Source organism: Pezoporus wallicus, unplaced genomic scaffold (assembly GCF_028554395.1).
Source record: "Pezoporus wallicus isolate ANWC-B61680 ecotype Strahan unplaced genomic scaffold, APGP_CSIRO_Pwel_v1 contig_8803, whole genome shotgun sequence".
Lineage (NCBI taxonomy): Eukaryota > Metazoa > Chordata > Aves > Psittaciformes > Psittacidae > Pezoporus > Pezoporus wallicus.
In genome coordinates this window covers 199,065-219,831 of record NW_026635049.1, presented here as the reverse complement: position 1 = coordinate 219,831, position 20,767 = coordinate 199,065, and the positions used below count along the sequence as shown (strand labels likewise).

Genomic DNA, 20,767 nt, shown 5'->3' with positions numbered 1-20,767 from the left:
TATTTCCACGGAGTCATGCAGACTGCTTTATTGAAAAGAATCTTTCCAGAAGCTTTTGTTGAAACATCACTTTGAAGACTGTCTACATACAACTCCAATGCCACACTTGCCTTTTTTTAGCTGTCACTGTATTTCTCCCAGCTTTTAAGAACTCCTGAACATTCTTCCAATTAAAACTCTTTGCATCCAATCTGGTCAATCCAAAAAAAGTGACAACGATAGAGTGTTAAGAAGCATCTCAAGCATGTTCTGTTTTTCCAATGATGTTAGCCTTCATTTTAGAGTTTCAGAACAGCTCCTTCAGAAGCCACAAAATCGTGAAAGAATAAAAGACAAGACAGCACTGCTTTTGACTGAGGAAAGAAGAGTCTCTGTGTACCAAGCTCTTTCACATGGATTTAGTGTAATAAATCAACAACCCCTGTTATTCCTCATGCACAAATAGTGGAGAGATTATAACAGATTAAATGACAACTTTGAAAGGGACCATCAAATACAGTGCAGGCAGTGATATCATGAAAGCATGGCAATACTCATGGCTCGTGACATCCTGACAACCTCTATGCTAAGTAACATTAGCTAAACCCAAACTGGAGCTTAGAGTCACTTAGGAAGAAGTTCTATTGAAACATCTCTAATGTTTATCTTGACTGACTGTTGTGCTGAAATCAGTTTATAAGAGCCTGATATTCCTCTGCAGATCACCATGCTTTTCCAGCACAAACCCCCAAGTATAAATCATATACTTGCTAAAATGCATAAATTGGCATGTTATCTCACGTAAGAGCAAGGTACCAAGATGTCAGTTGTAGAGATGGGGTATTTTTGGTTAGGCAAATTGCACCGATTTTTTTCTTTATATAATGCTTCTGTAGGATATTCAGCATTTTTCCCTCCTCTGATAAAAGATACAGACTGATAACTCAGTATGTGTATAGCGTTCTTCACTTACATATTTCAAAATGCAGATAATTATCACCAATTTAATAATGAAAATCATGATACAAAGTTCTCTTTTTTCTCATTCCAGCACTAGAACATGGAACAAACCTTGTGAGTCTGAATGCGTAGTTCAATTCACTCTCCAAATAATTTACATCCCATTATAGAATAATCAGACTGGCTCAGACTACAAAATAACCTTAAGGAAAGTTCAGGAATTTTGGGTCCTAGGATGTGTACCAGACTCCCACGCCTGCTCAAAACAAGGTTTAACATCAGCAGTTCAGTCAACATTGAAACTAGAAAATTCTGTTCTCCTTCAGTCCTCTTCCCTCCACCACACTAATCTCAGCATTTGTTTTCTCTAAGATAGCCCTTGTTTCAGCATCCCTTTTCCTTCCTTCCCACACTCACATCTCCCAGGCTCTCCAGCTCCCAGCCATGCTGCTTTCCTATCTGTCTGGATAACAGGCAGCAGGTACGACATTTATACTGGCTGATCAGGCAGTAATTGTGAGCCAGCTAGTTGGAAAGATAATGCCTCAGAGTGGGTAACATTTGAATTCCGCCTACACATCTGTTTGTAAGAGCACCAGCTCACACATCTTGTCCTTTATTCAATTCCTCTTTCCCACAAAGCTTACAGAAACTTAATTCCCTTGAGGTACCAAGCTGAAAGAGAATATATGTCAGGGGGTCGGAATTAGATGATCTTATGGTCCTTTCCAACCCTAACTATTCTATGATTCTATATGATATCATCCTGTCTAGAGAGAGGGGTGGAGGGAGATAGGAAAACTGTCTTCTGATACATCACTGGGCTGCTGGAAAAAGGATGAGTCTTCAGTGAGTAAGACAAGAAGAGAGAGGAATGAATTTCATCACAAAATATTCAGATTAGACATGTAAGAAATGATCCAACATTTCCAGCTTAATTAACTAAATTGCCGATAGAAGGTTGGAATGGTATCATGGGGCTTTCAAGAACAGGTGAGTTGAAAGTGCTGGAAGGAAACCAGGTGTAGGTTCTGCTTACTTGGTGGGCAAGATGCCTTAAGAACCCATCCATCCTTATTTTCTGAGATGCAGTTGGCATTAGGAGAACAGGATACACAGAAAAGCAGAGTATAAATCCACCACGAGACATAGCATGAATGTATCTGCAAAAATCATCAGTGAGCCAAACAAAATGAACCAAACCCTGTCGTCACCTCTGGTGGACTGTGAATTCAAGCATAAAGGGGGAAAAAAAGAACACAGGTCTCACCACAGGGATTCTCAGGGGTTCAACATCTTTAGCTCTGACCCCAAATGAAAAGGTTAAAACCCTAAAGCTGATGGGAAGAAAACAATCAATTATAAATAGGTCCTGAAAATCAGCTCGGTTCATGTCTTATATTCTTTATTCAGAACTTAATTCATCATTGTCCTATCTTCCCCCAAGACATTAAATATTTAGGCAGGGACTGCATTTGTCACTTCACTAGTACTGTGTTTTTTCTCCCCACTTGGATAAAAAGCACTAAATGAATCACTTTCCCTTTAAGAGCTACATGGCTTTGCCAGCTTAACCAACATGAAGCTCTTCCAAAGAAGTTTCTTGCTCATCAGAGCAAGGAACGAAATACTTTAAAACCCCGAACTTCAAAATCCCAGATGGTCCCAAAGTCCTTTTGAAATAAACTGCATGAGTTTACAGGCAAATCTGCCCAAGAAAAGCTCCTGGTGGAGGCTGAAAACTATAAATGCTCTCAAGTTTATTAAAAAATGATTTGACACCAGCACAGACCATTTCAATTTTCCCCCCTCGCACTGCACAAATAGACACACTCCTCAAAATACTTGCTTTCAGCAAAGTGACAGCAGCCCCTCAAGAAGTGCTATGTAAGAGCCAGCATTGGAGCGGGTTTTTTTGCTAGATTTCATATTATATTGTCTGTTGAATAAAATGCTTTAAAAACATTAATGTAATATAGAATTTCAGACTCTTAATCATTTTGACAGGTTTTCTGAAACTCTTCAGAGCAACATTTGAGTAAAACCCCCCTGAAATACACAGCAGAAAGAGGTGCATGACTGGGGGAAGGGGAGAGAAGGGCTGGAAAGGTCCCTGCTCTCAAACACATGCATTCATTAGAAGAGAAAAATGCCTCAAAATCTGGCACGAAGCAGAGTGTTTAAATGAAGGCTGCCTGAGGGGAGAGCCCCGAGTTGCACTCTTACAACTGGGTGGATATCATGTGACCCTTAACAAGAATTACGTACCAGGTAAAAAATCCTCTGTAAGAAGAAGCCACACCACTGGACAGCGCTGGGTACAGCTTCATAGACAGAACTGACCCAGGGGAGATGGAGATGAGATCTTAGGAAGAAATTCCTTACTATGAGGGTACTGAGGCACTGGCACAGGGTGCCCAGAGAAGCTGTGGCTGCCCCATCCCTGGCAGTGCTCAGGGCCAGGTTGGATGGGGCTTGGAGCAAGCTGCTCTAGTGGAAGGTGTCCCTGCCCCTGGCAGGGGGTAGAACTGGATGAGCTTTAAGGTCCGTTCCAACCCCCAAACCATTCTATGGTTCGATGAATGCTGGTTATTTTACACCTTAACTCTGGCTTTCAGCATATGCCTTCATCCCAATGTATACATTAACTTTTAAACCTACATTCAAGTTGCCTTCATCTAGCATCTTAGCTCTCTGAAAGGACTACTTAATCATTTAAATGCCAGAGGCCACGTGCCAATTTATGTGCTCTCATCTGAAAATCAAGTCCACAGCTGAAACACTGCAATGGACTCAATGTGTATTTGCTTTTCTAAACCACAATTATTCAAAAAATACTTTGGAACCAAAACAAAACAGCCTTCGTTCGCACTACACAAAGTTCTTATATTGGCCTGAAGCCCTCAGTATTCCTTGTCCCCCATAACACATGGGTAGCTAATTTCAAATACCTATAAATAAACCACAGTCTTTCATACAAGGATCTATTATAGTTCAAGTGCTCTAACAGGGGACATACATGTAGCTGTCAAATGCAAGCGCTTTATATGTTTTTGTTCTAGATACTTTGGAGAGGGTTTGGATGTAAGGAACCTCAAGTAGTGCTTTTTAAAACATTACAGTCAGCAAAATAAACTGCAAGTTGAAAATTCACTTTATAATTATACATTGCAATGACATCAATATCATATTCAGATGGAAACTAGTCCCTACCAAACTGCCAGCAGGTTAATGAGCCACCTTTGCCCATTTTTCTTTTAACTTATGATAGAAATGAATATTCCGTATGAGCTGCTTCCCCAAGAACACTCAGCTCCAGTTCAGCATCTGGAGGCTGAAGCAGTATTGCTTTTGCCCATTTCCACAGCTGTAGCTAACTAGCAAGAGAAGGTCAAATGATTAACCTGAGGTCACCGAGTGAGTCAGTGCAACAGGATTAAAATCATTAACACTCCTGGCTGTCAGTCTCAGCCCTTGTTCTTCTACTACCAAACACACAGCCTCTACCAGCCTCAGCATAAAAAAATGATGGACTAGTTAAGGCCAGGCAGAGAGAGAAAGGGCAATTTTCCCTGTACACAGTGATGTCAATCCACTCACTCTCAATCTGTAAACACTCTTCAATTCCAGCACAGCTCTGCCAATACGTCTCACTTCTTGTCTGTCAAATGCTGGTGTTCCTTCCCTGGGCCCCTGTTGAAGAGCAGCTGCCTGTGGAGCGAGATGGAGAGGTGGCTCTGGAATCAGACAATGAACTGGAAAATTCAACACCAGCTTGCACCTGCATCCAGCAGTTCACTGACAGCACAGAGAGCAAACAGAGGCTGATCAGGGTGATGCAAACACAAGCCTCATACCTGGGCTGTGTACATTAATGCTAAAGAGCATTCTGTCACATGGCATTTTGGGAGCAGATAAAAGGCCATTCATTAAGCCACAAACTAAACCAATCACTACCAATTAGCATCAGTGCTGTAGCATATGCAAGCCAAACCATAAAGAGATGTTGTATTCATATCCTGCACTGCACAGCAACACCTGACTGTAAATACCCACATATACTATAGCTAGAATGACGAATAACTTCATCTAAAGGTTGCTTCCTCAGTGGAGATTACAGCAACTCCAGATAAAGATTCTGACAATCTTATTTTCTTAAGTCAAATTTTAAGTCATAGATACAGCTCTGACCACAGTGCCCTTTGATCCCCACCAGAAAGCTTTAACCAAGTCGGCATCATCTTTCATCAAAATAGGGTTGCAGAGGCTTTGCTCATCAAGACCACTGACAATGTATCCGCACTGCTCTGGATCCATGGCTGTTGGTGACCATGACCTGCAGACTTCTCACTATTATCTATGTGTGACCACAGGCAAGGTTCACAGTACTCTGAATCCAAAGTCATATGAAAAATGTTCTCCTCCTAACCCAGTTTTCTACTTCCAAGAGGCCTGGACAGTCTTTGAATTGTCTAGTGGAAGGTGTTCCACTTCCATTCTATGCTTCTATGATCTTTTGTCAGATTTATGAGCACTTTTCTGAAACAGAACTCTGAAGCATCTGTGAGTCACCTACTGATGTTTTGTAATATCATTAATCAACCATAACTGATACATTAGACCTCCTCTATGAAAACTACAATCACTTTCACTGCATTGATTCACTGCCAAAATCCTTCAGCTGGTATCACAGGGCAGTGGCATGTGTCAAGCAACAGCACTGTGCAGGATAAAGCTTTAACAGTCAACTTACTCTGCTCTTCCATCAACAGCATGGGATCATGCTGAAACATTCAAGAACTGAAAACAGATGGGAAAAAAATACCTAACTCTTGAAAGGATAACACATTTATCCTATACAAGTGCTCAATTTGTTTCAGGTTTTCCTAAGGACATTACAGGTAGGGAACAAAACATTCCTGCATAGATGGGAATATAGGAATTTTCTCATTATACTGATATATATATTAACAGCTATTAATTACACACACTAGTGCTACGCAGCTATTGTTAGTTAGGTTTGATGCTGGGATGAGGGGTGAGAGACAGAGCAAGCTCAAAACTACGTATATGGCATCAGCAGGTAACTTCTGAAGTTACAAGGTAAGCTTAGGATGGATGGGGAGCCTGGACTGCCCTGAAAGGAAAATAAAAGCAATTCTTTGAGCCTTCTACACGCAGACTGACCCTCTCATTTTTCTCTGCCAGGCAGCTTGACACACTAAGCACTGTCTGTGTTTTTAAGTATCATCACTCAAAATCCTGGATGGCTATAAGTAGCAAAGTGAGAGTCAGGTGCAGGCCAGAAGAGCCAGCAGATCCACCTGTAGTGATCCCAAGGGCAAAGGCCACTGTCTCTACACTCTCACATATGCTGTCTCTTGAAAGTGGTACATTCCAAAGTGACATCACCTCCATTTCTGCTGCTGCTTCAAGGACCAGTATTTCCAGAGAGGGAAGATCTCAAACAAATGACAGCTAAGCATGTACACAACAAACTAGAACAGTAGTACTTGTATAGCACCTTTTATCCTAAGATTCTTCAATAAAAGTATCAAATAAATCATGCCTTTAATTAGCACAGTGCATAGGTCCTTATTTACAAGTCATCTGTCCCCATTTCAGTCCAGGAGTTGGTCTTGTAAACCGGATACACCTGCCTCCAACTGGTGTTTTGCATTCTTCAGTTCCCAACTGAAGCAATACAGAAGTCACTAGAGCTCTTAAAATTCAAACTGCACCCAGAGTGCTCAATCACATCTACGAACTCTATGTTCTTCTCTCAGCTATCCCACTGGAGGAAAGAGAACAAAGTACAGTCCTATAGGCAGAAGGACTGTTTCACCAAAGCAGACATGACCATACAACTCTTAATCAGCACTGGATCAAAGAAACACTCCCAGGAACTGACCTATTCCCATCTAAGAGAGCACATAAATAAAGCCCTTAAGTATTAAAGAGTATTTATATTAGGAGAATCCTAAATCATATGCTTAGATGGCAGTGAAAGACAGGTGTACATCTGTAATAACAGAGGGTTTTTACAAGAAAAGCCAAAAGGTTTCTATAAGCTGTACAAGAAGTAGACATTTCAACTGCTGCCATGGTGTAGCAGTAACACAGCCCACTGCCACACCAGGTACCTCATTCCCAGTCAATTCGGTCTTCTGTTTGAGGAAGGATGGGGCTGAGCCCTTCTCACTTGCCATGGAGAGCAACCAGCGCAGGAGCAAACACCTTGCATCTCTCTGCTGTAACTAATTTGGACATATGGAAGGAGGCAGAGATGCCTGTGTTCTTTCTGGCCTAGGAAATACCATCTGCAGCTGTGAAATTTACACGAGCACCGAGTTGGTAAAGAAAACAGATGGCAAACAGAAGCAAATGGTTAAAATGTTCCCTCCACTGCAACACATGTGAAATCCTTTATTCCAATGGGCTGCAATAAACCTACGACTGTCAGGGCACATAGAATGTGCTGAAGAATTTTTCTTCACAGGGAAATAAATCTGATTTTTATCTAAGCTGGCAGTAAACAGGGTCAAATATTTAACTGTTTCTGTGGCAGCTTCCTGCTTTTTAGTTTGGATTTTTATAATGCCAAAGCCAAAAGGCTGCACAGCCACAGATCACAAGGGTGTGAGCAAGGGTGAAGAGGGTCCACGGCAAACACCGACTGTCAAATGAGGGCAGTAAACGTTTATTGTAAAGAGCAAACTGTGGTGCCAGCCCGAGGAACTCAGCTTCACCAACACTGGATTTATTGTGCATGGCTTAGTCAACTGATTTATATGGATTACACCACATTTTCCCTCCTTGTAGCTTGCCTTGATAACCAAAAAATCTTTTTGTAATTTACATTAATACTTGCGTAACATTGTGGAAAATATTAAGAGAGACCTTTATATTTCTGGCGCCTCTTGCTGCAGAGGACTGCACACAATCAGCGCTCTTTTGAACCGTTCCAAAGGGTTTGGCAAGAATGCGAGGTACACCCAAAATGTCATGAAAGACCCTGTACTGAAGCCTCAAAAGCTGGTCAGTGAATGTCCAGGTCAAGAGTTTTCTTAGGCCCAAGGCAGCAGCACGCTTCTGCCAGTAAGAAAAAACATTCCACATGAGTCACTTCCATTATCTTAACTCAGTGGCTTTTAATAGTAATAATATACATTATCAGTGTTAGTTGGACAGTCAGTGCATCCCAACTCGGGGAATACTTTCAGTCCATAAAAGGATGTCACCACAGACCATTTCAGAATGAAATCAATTAAGGACTAGGCTGTCTCAGCACATGTTGCTGCCACAGCAGCACAAGCAAAACAAAGTGCAATACAGTAGAATGGGATTTGGAAAAGCGTGAGGTTTTGATCATAAACTACTGTTCTCACCTTGGACAAGAATTATTTTGCTTTCCTGTTTACATTTTCTTACCAATAAAACCCCTCCTGTCTCAGAGCAGGGTTGAATGACTGAAAGGAAAAAAAAAAGGGGATATTTTGTAAATGCAAAGCCCTTATGGAAGTCACATGGATGCACCATGCAGTGCAGGTAGCGTTCTGTAACAATCTCACAGCTTAACGCAGCAAGAACTACCATAAAGTTGCCATCAAGGCTGGTATTCTGGAAAGAGAGCTAGAAAGAAAAAACCATGCCACCAAACTGAAAGAACATTAATAAAAGCTGGAAGGTTTGGATGCATTTTACCTGCCAGTTCATAAAATGGTACCCAAGTCCCACCGATCCAAGTAAAAGCATAAAATGTAAGATGAAATACATGATGGGCAAGAATGGGAAGTGTGGGAAGCTCAACTCATGGCCCCAAATTCCAGCTGAACTGAAGGCAAGCTTTACCCAAAGCTCCTCATCAGGATTATGTTGCTTTATCTCTTCAGTAAATGTAAGTATCTTGCTTTTTTTCCACCTCTTTGATGCCTTCTTTGTGAGTGGTGGGAACACCTGAATTCAAACAGGATCTGTGCTGGTCTTGGGCACTAAAAGGTATCTATCTACCTGCACACTGTATATTTGGAAATGTTTAACGAATTGTAAAGATACATTTTACTCCCTTTTTTTCCACAAATACAACTAATGTAAAATGCACCAAGATGTACACAGCAAGATGCTGGTCCACAGAAGACGTGTTATTTCCCATGGGATTCTCAGACTAGTGAGAGGGCTTTGGAGCACTGGCTCAGTTTCCTAAAGAAAATTAATTGTGAAGTGCCACTAAGAAACACCTTTCTGATGGCTTTCAAGCTGTCAGTCCCCGCACAAGCAGAAGACCAATGTCTGGCTGAAGAGCAGAAGGGCTCCTCCGCATTCTGCCAGGGCTGTTCACCCAACACAAGGAGGATGAGGTAGAGCTCAAAGCAAGTATTTGCTTCCACTAAGGTATCAGGCCTATGTGCTACAAGAAGCCAAACTTTCTGATTTAAGAACATAACATTTAAGCTTTCATTGTTAAGATAAAGCCAAACCTTATTCCAAAGATATGCAAGACCTATAGCAGGGCCAGAAATCAGTAACTCCAGTAGAAAGCCAGGGACACCTAAAATTTCCCCATATACATATTTCTTTTTACATGCAGTGAGCGAATCATCCCAGAAGAACTCCTTCCAAACACTTTGAAACTAGCTGGATACATGATATCTGGATAACATACTTTTCAAACATAATGGAATAAGAGGAACAAATCTGACTTTTTCAGACCGACCCAGAAAGGAGAAAAATCTCAAACAAAAAACCCAATCCGTAGTAGCTTAGAGGGATCTCTTTCCCGCATACAGAATATTAGGCAGGAGTAATCAGGTAGGAGAACAAGCTTACATGTTTAACGTAAAGCCACAGGCACCAGTTCCCCCCATGAAGTGTAACAGTGGTCAGATCTGTTAACTATATGCATCAGATTAAAGTTGTGATGAATTAGTACCAGCGCTGAATTTTCTCTGGTTCCTGCAGTTCTGCATCATTGGGATTCCAGGAATTAGTTAAAATCTAACTATATATGAACAGGATTGACTTCCAAATTTTGGAACTATTACAATACTGGTTTACTGTTAACATCTGGATCAGTCCAGCTTCAAAATCCACCCAAGCCTGAGCTAATTCCATATTTAATCATATTAATTCCAGCCTCAACAGTGACAATACATAAAGCTTGTCCACATGCTGAACAAGAAGGAGGAAAGGCAGAAATTTATCTCTTAAAATAAAATACCAGTGATTAATAAATCACATGTTTATATCTCTTTGGAAGAATACTTCTAATACAAAGCAATTCCAGCCAGAGCATTCCATGCCAAATCAAATACTCATATGAAAAGACAATTTCTGCCAGGTCCTATGTCCAAAAAAACTTTATAAATTGGAAAAGTGAAAGCATTTGCCCTCTTTCCATGAAAACCCAGAGAGCTGGGCACCAAGAAACAGAACGTTCCTACTCATCTCCAGTAACAGGGGTGAAGAGCAATAATTTCAGATATGAGAAGTGATTTGATGCATTCCCACTGGGGTTTGGGGGAGAAAGCAACTGCATTGTATAAGAATTCAGGTTTCTCCCCCCCCCGCCCCGTATCGTCCAACTGAAGATGCTTTCCCCCCATTACAGAGGTTTGGAAGAGCTGTCAGAGCCACAACAAAAAGGCAACAGAAGCTAATTTTATTTTATTTTACTTCTAAACTTGGGTCTAGTTTTCCCCTGCTCAGTGCGAATCAATACAATCAGCTCGTAAAGCTCAATTCCAGAGACTAGCCAGTTCCAGAGAAGCAGCAAAGCGCTCACAGAAACACTTTAGTCAAAGTACTAACACAGGGCTGAATGCTCCAATACCCCAATAAAACAAACAAACATTCTCCAGAAGCACTGGAACAACTTTGACTTTAAATGCACAGACCTCCCAACTGGAGATTTAAACAAAGCAAACCAAATGGCCAACAACAATTAAAACCTCCCCCAACAGCACCACAGAAAAGCCACTCAAACAAAACCAAGCACCAGCTGAAAAGAAAATGCACCATAACTGACAGCGAGGACTTTCTGGTCTATGTCTGTTTCTCACCAACCTTCCAAAATGCCAACCCATTTCATTTTTCACATAAATGAAGCTGATGCTGCTAAGCACAGCCTTGACAAAGAATATGAAAAGTGTAGTGGTTTTCAATGAGTCAGATCCAGCTTCACATACTAGGGCAGCAAAGGAGTCTGGAATATGTACGTTCTTATATCTTATGCTCTTTAGATCAACTCCATCTCTAGGGATATAATTTATTTTAAACTTTGGGTTTCTGCTTGAAGTTCCCTAACCCCCTGTATACTCACATGCCCATGTTTATGTATGTGACTATATATTGAATGTATGCTTACACATGCAAATACATATTCACATGTATAACTGCAGCAGCAGCAGCCATTCCAGAAGAACTCTTCTGATTTTGGTGACTTGGAAAGAGAATATGATTTGACTGAAAAAGCACCTCCCGACATGCTAGTTCCAGACAGCCTTCACCAGCCATGGCAGTCTGAGATACTCCAAAGTGTGCTCTGCTCCCCATAGACAAATCTATCAAATAACACAGCCCCAGATTGCCCATTCTTCACCTGCTGGCTTGGCCCTGCTTCTCAGTGTTCTTCTCCACCTCTCTTTCCTCCATGATGGCAACTTTGAGTTTATAATCTCCATTTTGATAACAGAAGTAGGTAGCAAGCTCAAAACTGAAACCAATCCAGGCTGAAGACCCAACTAGTGAAGGTTCCTGACAGAATCATCCAACCAAGACAAACCAGGCCTCTTCAGACTAAGCGATTTTGAACAGATGACATGCCCAAACAGTCAACTGAGAAACTTTAAGTATCACTGTTTCTTTCAAAAAAGAGTAAGTGTTCCCTTGCCTGACTAATTTTAAGTTCTCTAGGAAAAAAATAACAAAAATCCACCATGCCGTAAGTTGCACTGCACGAAACCTGAGCCACATTGAGTCAGCTCTGGCAAAATCTGTAGGAAATGCCAAGTAGGAGTTTTGTTGGAAACGCTGTTTAACAGAATTACTGAGAAAACATTGATAATGTTAATCTCTAATGGCAGAGAGAGCAAGGAGGCCAGTTAAGAAAAGAGTTAAGGAAATGCTCTTGTTTCCTCCCCATTGTAAGCCTTTAGATTCTGCTGTGTAGAAAGCATCCCTCTAAGAGTAAAAACAACCAGCAAAGATCTGCATTTTTCCTCTGATCCTGAAAAAGCCAGATCTAAATAACATCTGGCATAGGAAGACTATGTTATAGGTATCTCTTCTAGATGTGTTCTACTTACCTACCTGCCCGTGGTGGCCTGTGGTGCAGCAGACAGTTGGCCATTGCTTTAGCATCTGTCCAGACAGAACAACTATCATGATTAGGCTAAAGCAGGGTTTTTATCCATTCTACACAGCTGTACACAATGACACAGGAAGAAACTAGATGAGAAACACATGTGAAATGGCACATTTGATCAGCTTAAAGGCCCATCCAGCTGATCTCAAATAATTGTCTTAACTGGCTATCTAATGAGGAATGAAATTAAGGTAAGTATAGGACACTTCTCTACGCAGCCCCAACTTGTTTTCAACTCCAAGTTACTAAACCTCAGTAGGTTTCTCTTTCACAAGTTTGATCTGTCTCTTTCAAAATCTCCATAACCTCCATCCACAAGGTTCCTTTGCAAGTCTGCTACCCATCATCTAAAGAATATCCTTTTCTCCTATTTGAATGGGTCCCTATTAGCTTCACAAAATATGCCTTAGTCCTTGTATTAAGAGAGGTAATAAACACTTGAACCCCTTGGTGCCACTGTCCAAATATCCTCTATTTTCTGTTTCCTTCCGTTTTATATGTGCAGGTAGCATTATCATTTCCCCACATGCATAATTTCATGCAGCATTTATTCACTCTGAATTGCATCAGACATTTCATTGCTAGGTCAGTCTCAAAGTCTTTCTTAAATCTGTCATAATCCATGTTTTCTCTCTCATAACAAATTATTATGGCACATAACCCTATACACTGTGACATAGGCTTGGAATTTGAAGGACCAGTTTCATGTGGGGTCATTTGAGTTTATTTTTAGGATGTTATTACAACGAATTATTCCAAAGATTATTCAAATCTGCTTGCTACTAGAAAAACACATCCTGATACAAAATTTCCAAGAGTCCTCAGAGGTTCATTGCTTTATTTCAAAAGAAAGTCATTTGCAATTCCCCTTCCCACTGCACACACACATCTCTTTTTTTCCTGTTCAAATAGTTGTACAGGAAGCTGTCACAGAAGGTTTTGAATCCCTCTCTCCTACCCCTGAGGCAGTCAAACCAGCCTTGTAACTAAACCCAAATGGTGCTGCTGGCAGGGGCAGAAATGCCCATCTCGCCTCACGTGAGAGCCCAGTGACCAAAGCAGAGCCTTACTCACTCAGCCTTTACACAACACCAAGACCTTCAGCTTTTATGCAAAGTGGAGCAGCTTCAACGGGTGAGAAGCTGCCCTCTCATTTTTCCCATATCCCGTGCATAAAAGGGACGAACAGATGCTTTTCCTGGTTTACTTATTAGGAAGATACAAGGGTTAACAAAGCATTTTGTCCATGGTTAAACTCTTACAAGTGTACTCTCAGCATGGCTATAAGTTAAAATAAGAAGATCTCAGAACACTTGGTTGATGGCTCCCAAGACAGCTCATGCTTTCTTGCCAGAAAGTTCTTCCATCATGCTCAACACCAGGACTTTAGGCTCCTGTTAAAAATATTGGTAGGTCTCAGTTTTATACAGCTCCTTGGTTTCAACAGTACAAAAGCTATAGTTAAGCAGTTACAGTTAAACAAACACTGCAACAAGACACCGTCTGTGCTTAAAGTTTACAGCGGTTGAAAGGAAGATCAGACAAGTTAACCTAAGAAATTCAGAGGGTTGTAAAGTACAATCTGTCTGAAGCAGTTCTTGAACTGCTGTTCTTGAGCTCAGTTCTTGAACTGAGCAGTTCTTGAATCCTCAAATTCTTGCCAGAACGTTTGGGAAAGCAAACCTAAAATAATATTGCAGTGTTTTTCCCTAGGCATTTGCTTTTCACTGGACAGAACAAGGTCCTATGCTATAAGGCTTTACACCTTATCTGGAGTAATTAATAATTCCAGTGTCAGTACCAAGACAGATAAATGCAAGACCTCCTGTGCCAGCCTATGCTGTTTCCATCCACAAACCAGCAAAGCAGCCTGGAAGATGCTTTGGGATTCAGCTGACTGGTTGGACCAGCCTGCTTTATCAGCCTGTGAGAATCAGGCTGGACAGTTGTCTGCTGGTGATTACAGAAAGGCCACGGAATGCCTGGGTTGCCTTCCCAAGTGAATCCCAATGGTTCTGTGCCTTACAAGACAAGCCAGTTCTTCATGTCTACCTTTCCCCAGTGGGATAAGTTTTCACCTTTATTCTAAAGCAGTTGTGCATTAAAGCAGAAGAATGTTGCAATCCTAACACATCGTCTTTTCTCTGCAGCTATTAAAGCGGGTGGGTGTCTTTTCTCCCTGTGTTATTCTGGATTCTTCTATAACAGCTCTGAAAATGTAAAGCCATCTGGTAGCAGCTGTGTCTTGACTGCACACCTGTGCTTGAGCTCAAGTGGGGGAAAGTTCAATAGGGATTAGACTGTAGGTGCCAGAACGTCTCATTCCCCACCACTTCCCCCTTTACTGGTTTGTGCTTTACTCACAGGGCACAGATTAGAAAGACAAAGCAATTTCTGGAGAGCACAAAGCCCTTGCTGCTAAGCACACAGCAAAAGTTTCCATGAATCTCTGTTGATCCTGGACCTGCACTTGCAAAGCTATATTGATTCAGGACAAAAATAGGCCTTTGGCTGGGCACCGTGGCTTTCCATAGATATCAACTCATCAGCAAGCCAAAGTAAACTGTACTAGCAGTGAAAAAACACCATTCTGAGCAACTAGACAATACCGAGCTTGGTAATGTCTGCAGCTGCAGGGACCATACAGTCAAGTGCGATTAGGGAGCACTCTCAGGACAGTATATCTGATTATTTCCTTATCTACCCTTTCTTTTCAATTCAAGAAAATAAGACACACAAAGAAGAACCCACCAAACTGCAGAAGTTCAGAACAGGACAAGCTAAATAGGTCACTGATGATTCTTTGTTATAATGTGGCATCACTTCACTGCTGCTGATTCAACCACTTTAGTTGTCCTTGCAAGGACACACACTCCTGATGTACCCTCTGGAGTTAAGCAGTTTAAAATACGGGATCTCCCCCATGCTTGAATCTTATTACACTAGGGCTGCTTGCCATAATCTAGAACTGGCTTTATGTCATTGGCTTTAGCTGAAATCCTTTCCCAGAGCAGCTCTCATGTTGTTCCAGCCTCTTCTTTATCTATGTGATGCCCTGCAGTTTCTCTTCCAACTCAGTGCTCACCCAGTGCCCTAGCATGGTTCTAAGAATGCTGTGGTGTTAAAGGTAATATCATTAGACTTAAAAATAAATCTCATGCTATCTGCAGATGGCATTCTTTGCTCCATCCATCTTATCACCTCCACCACCATCAGTAAGGCTTTGAAATAAGCAGTATTCTCTCCAATGGCAAAATGCAGAAGCAGAGCAAACCCCCAGGTCCATAAATGTGAAAGCCCCACACCATTTCAAATTAGGCAACTTTTCCCTTTCATGGCATCTTTGATTCTTGCAGTTAAAAGTTGGGCAGTTTTCATGAGTGTTCAACAGCTGCCACAAAGCACCGTGGGATTTTTCAGCATTAAACAATCTGTGTGAGATACGATTTCCTTCTAACCCCCGTCTCTTTATTAATCCACCAAAATGAGGCAACACAATATCTCATCTAAGTTTAGCTGCTCTCAGAATCCTCTACAAGACATTAGTCACACTTGGATGCTATCTCTTTAAAATCTATGGGCACTTCCTTTCTAACTAGTGGTGATAATGTCTCACCTGCAAGAGTAAAGTAAAAAGTATTCCCTGATAGGCACATAACTCTTTCATAGAATGTGGTTTTCCAGAGATGGAAAAAAGCAATTATTTTTCTTCCAAAAAAACAACATACAACCAAGAACAAGTGTCGATATATACAATAACTTTCAAGAGAAAGTTGTGTAAACCAAAATTCACCATTTCCTGTCTCCCATGAAAATCTTTTAGCACAGGAATTGAATTCATAAAGAGAAAGAAAGGAGATTTGGTGTTTGTCATCATGAAATTTTAAACAAGCAGAGTCTTGGGTTTGAGCAAAGATGAAGACAAGATAGAAGAGTAGTCTTTCCTTGAAGGACAGAACGCATCATACGAACTTCCAAGAAAAAACAGATGGGGTTTCCATTCCCTGTAAGCAGGAATATTCTATTCATCAATCCCATCCTGAAACAAGTACTGAAAAGGCTATAAATGCTTCTCGTTATGTATAGAAGGAGCCCAGGCCAAAGCATACAAATGCTTGTATGGCTTATAACACATCACAAACCCTATCACAGAGAGCTACTGCACCATCATCTCTGGCCTGACTTGAACCATTCACAATACACTTGACATTCAGTTGCTCCATCTTCTTCATAGCATTCTTCTTCCCCACAGGGCTGTGAATGACCTGATGATACAGCTCAAAGACTACATTTAATGAAGTTAACTAGTAAGTTCTTCTTACACATCAAGATCTCCTCTGTCATACGCAGACTGAAGAAAGATTTAATGCCCCAGTCTTCACTAGACCTCTTATCTCTTAGCTACACAGTGAGTGCTCCATGTAACAGGGACGGGCACTGAAGACAATCTCATACATAGGTTAAACGTTAAAAAAAATAAATCCTTTTGACCTAAGTTAAGAGCCAAATTGTTGAGCAGTGCTCCAAAGTCCTCACTCATTCAGTGTCTCCTTCATTTCCCTTCTTATGATGAGAATCTCCACTCCTGAGAATGAACCTTGGTTCAACCTTGAGTTTCATAACTTCCAGTAACTTGCTCCAAAAGAACTGTTATCTGAAAACAGTATCCATGTACTTCTCAAGGGTTATGCAATGCCACAAGTGATTCAAACAGAAGAGGAATTCTGCCTATTTGTTGGGGACAGGATGTTAAACAAATCGTAACTATCTGCAATACATTCACCACCACAGAGCAGAAGCATCCTTCAATTTAAAGTATGCAAGATCTTCTACAGTAAAAGTTTAAACCAAAACTACCTGATATGCATTATTTTATGCTATTCCAATTAATTTTTATGATTCTCCGTCACGATATCAGAGTACAAAGTCCCATTCCACCGCTGATAAAGGCAGCAGCACCACTTTCAGTGCAGTAAGTGGGTTGTGGTAGCAGTTAGGGACCGAGTCTAGATTTGTGCCCCTGCTGTGCTAGCTCTTGCAGAATAGAACAAAAGATAGACTTGTGCCAAATAAATTATCATCCAAGTGCTTTAATTCCTATTTTTCATTTGTGAAAAGTGATTCACTTGTAACTACTCAGTAAGTACAAAGAGAGATTCTGCCAAGCTACAGGGCTTAATTCACTAGTGCTTATAAGATACTTTGAGATCCCGTAATAGGAAATTTCTAAGCAGCACAAGAGATTAAAGTAAAAGCTTTAAGGCTGTCAAAATGCAACACATGCCATTTGCTTCCACACAGATCTACTTGGGAAACAGTTCTAGAGCCAGTACTTTAATGGCTCACATACTGTATGGGTTTTTTCAAACCCATAGAAATCCCACAGTGGTTATCTGGCATGACTGGGGAGCTGCTATGCCAGAAAAACACTCTGCTCGCCAGGATGAGGTAGGGGAGGCTCCTCTTTAATTGGGCTGATGATCAGTTCACTTAAGCAAGGGCTTTTACTTCATTATTTGAAACCACTTCCTTGAGGATAAGAAGGAGAAAATTTAGCATGTGAACAGCGCAGCCAAAGAGCGAACAGACAGAAATGCGATATTGGATCAGAGGGACACTTTCAATCTGGAGTTCAGAGGCCACTTGTTCAATAGGGGAAGGAAAAGCAGTTTTGGATTCCTTTAAGTTTGTTAAAAAGGTGTAAAAATACATCAGAGATGTCACAGGGACTTACAGAGCTTTCTTGCATCTTAATTTCCTTTCAAAAAGAACACAATCAACATCATCGTACAGCACAAAAGGGTTGTACCCATATTTATAAAGCTGTTTACAAGATTCTGCTTTAATGCACATCATCACCCCCAGATCCAACATCACCCCCAGGAGTGCTCATTTTTAAAAGTCCAAAGTTCTTCATAATCAGTATTATCAGAGTGCAGTGACAACACATGTGACGAAGATCAAACCTGGCATCTCTGTATTTCACTCCAGCTATTTATGTAGTACCATTAAATTATATTTAGCCACTCACTTCCCCACATCCCCCCAAGAAAAAGCAGTGTTTACAAACATAAAGAGCTGCTAAATTCACATCAACCTGTGATGTGCTCAGAGTTTAAATACAACAAATCCGCTACTTTTTCCCCTCCCAATTCAGCAGGTTTCTTTTCTTTCCCCATGGACAGAATCAAAACACAGAGAGACTGCAAAACTTGTAATTCCAGATTACACTGAAGACTCGAGAGATTCCTCTAGTTTAAATTAGCTCCCAAGCTCCTGGATCCTCATTTTAATTGAGGTTTGATAGCTTTATTCTCTTTTTACTCACACTGCCTTTGCATCAGTACATGTATCTCAATCTCTTAGTTTTTATCCTTTATTATACTTTATGTTCATGCATGAGGTACCCTTTAAGTTCAACCTGTTGTGACTTCTCATCTTTATATATGTAACGTTCTCCTTGCAACTCAAGTCCAGGATTTCACAGGAATTCACTCAAATCATGTAAAGTCTGGGGGAAAGTTGTTTCATCTTCCTATTCCGTGCCATTCCTCAGCACTTTGAGTCATCAGAAGGCTGCTCATTCACCACCAATTTATTAGCTTTGGAACTTGCAATAAGCTTTTCCAAGGAAGCCCTTTGAGACCAGGCACACAGGAGGAAGCTGGAGAGGTTGCAGTGAATGTGGTGATTAATGAAGCACTAGATGGCACCCTCGCATTCAGCTCCTGAGAGGCTTTTACAGCCCTTTTCTCACCCAAGCTTGAAAACAAGACAGGTACCTGCATTATATTCAGGTCAAGAGCGAGGGTTTTTAAGTCTCTACATGGGAATGTGTCTAGGAAATACCATCTGATTTAATAGTACCAGATTACAGATAAAGGAATTTCAATCTTTATTCTGTTCTACATGAACACATCTTAGTTCTTCCAAATTAAAAACCAATTAGAAATAAGCAATCCCATCACTGCAAGCAGTATAAAAGCAGCCTTCATAGAGAATATATCACGTTGACATGTTTCTTTTCTTCTTGCCACTAAACAGCCCAGAAAACATGGCAATTCATTTCTGAAAATCCACCTGAGTGCCCCTGTAAATGCTGGACAAGTCAGTGGAGTTGATGGTATGCAAAGATTAATCATCCTGAATCAACAAGGTCTTTGTGTGCTGGCATGCACCTATTTCCAGTGCTATTTGGATGCAAGGAGGCACTGTTATCTCTAGACAGCACACTGATAAGAAAATTCAGGCTTTGAGCAATTAAATGATACGGTCAAAAGCACAGAGGAAATCCATGTCAGAGCAAGGAAGTGAAGCCATTCCAGGTCAGGGACTTACCAGAGGCAGTCGCTCTTGCTCCCAGCAAGTCTTGGGACTTGCTTAAAGTGCGTGTCAAACTGGTAACAGGCAAATTCCGGTCAGGCCTTACACAGAGCATCAAGGACTTGAAATAGGTACCTGAGTCATGGCGCCCTTTTCAAAAGTATCTCATACAACCGATATTCTCCTTTTCTGAAGCAAGGACAAACCAGGATGTTCTATCTTGTCTCTGAATGATTGCCGTGAAACTTGATCATGGCAGAGAAAGATCACCAAGAAGATGAGCATGGAATTCTACATAGTTTCTGTAACACTGAAAGAATAAAGGGCCACAGCAGGCAGACAACTGAGAAGGCTATTTCAGGGTGGTATAATGGAAAACAAGACTAGTAGGTAAAGAATGGCTTAGGAAGCAGAGAAACTGGAAGGAAAAAAATTATGTAACAACAAATGTGCTACAGTATTAGTTGGAATAATAAAAAGCAGGCAGCTCTAGGCCTTGCTAAAGTCTAATTCAGATGATTGAAATGGATTTTACAAAAGCCACTTCAGTTACACCAGGCTACATGAGGTCAGAATTGGACCCAAAGAACCTAATCTCTCACCATATCAACAAGTCAGCAGGTGGTCAAGACAGTCCAGCTGGAGAATGGGCTCAAATTTTCAGTGAGCTAATGCACACTAATCTTTCACTTCTGCAGACCTGGATTCAAAACTTCAGATCATGAACTAAAATTAGTCTGCTGCTTTCATAAGAGTCCCCATTTGTGCACAGCACAAAACCACCATAAAAACCGTCATGACTGGCAACCTCGCTAAGACAGGGCCAGCTCGGCAATAGCAGGAAATGTTGTAAGTCAGGATTGAAGCACACTGGCACAGCTGTGGATGGAACTTTATACTCTGCCCACATTATGCTTGCCAAAGCCAAATGTTTTTTTCTCTTTGACTTCTGCAAGTGCCACATTCAGGCTGAAAAAAACAAAAAAAGAGAGAAAGGAAAGAAAAGAAATAGCGACTGAATCATTGCAGGCACTAGAACCAGCACTACTGAGTCACACTGTGCATCTGCAGCAAAGGCAGTGATATGGCAGAGGATATATATTTGCTGAGAGTGTATTTACATTATGTAGTTGTAGGTTTGGT

The 20,767-nt window shown here is 41.1% G+C and overlaps 1 protein-coding gene across 1 annotated transcript in view; it reads right to left on the bottom strand.

The window, feature by feature from the left end:
- Positions 1 to 12,365, bottom strand: part of ZDHHC15 (zinc finger DHHC-type palmitoyltransferase 15) — a 97,612-nt gene extending 85,247 nt beyond the window's left edge. Inside the window, exon 1 of the mRNA XM_057400510.1 lies at positions 12,243 to 12,365. Coding sequence (XP_057256493.1) covers positions 12,243 to 12,321 — 79 coding nt within the window. The 5' untranslated portion in view covers positions 12,322 to 12,365. The remainder of the gene's footprint in view (positions 1 to 12,242) is intronic.
- Between the last annotated feature and the right edge of the window lie 8,402 nt (positions 12,366 to 20,767).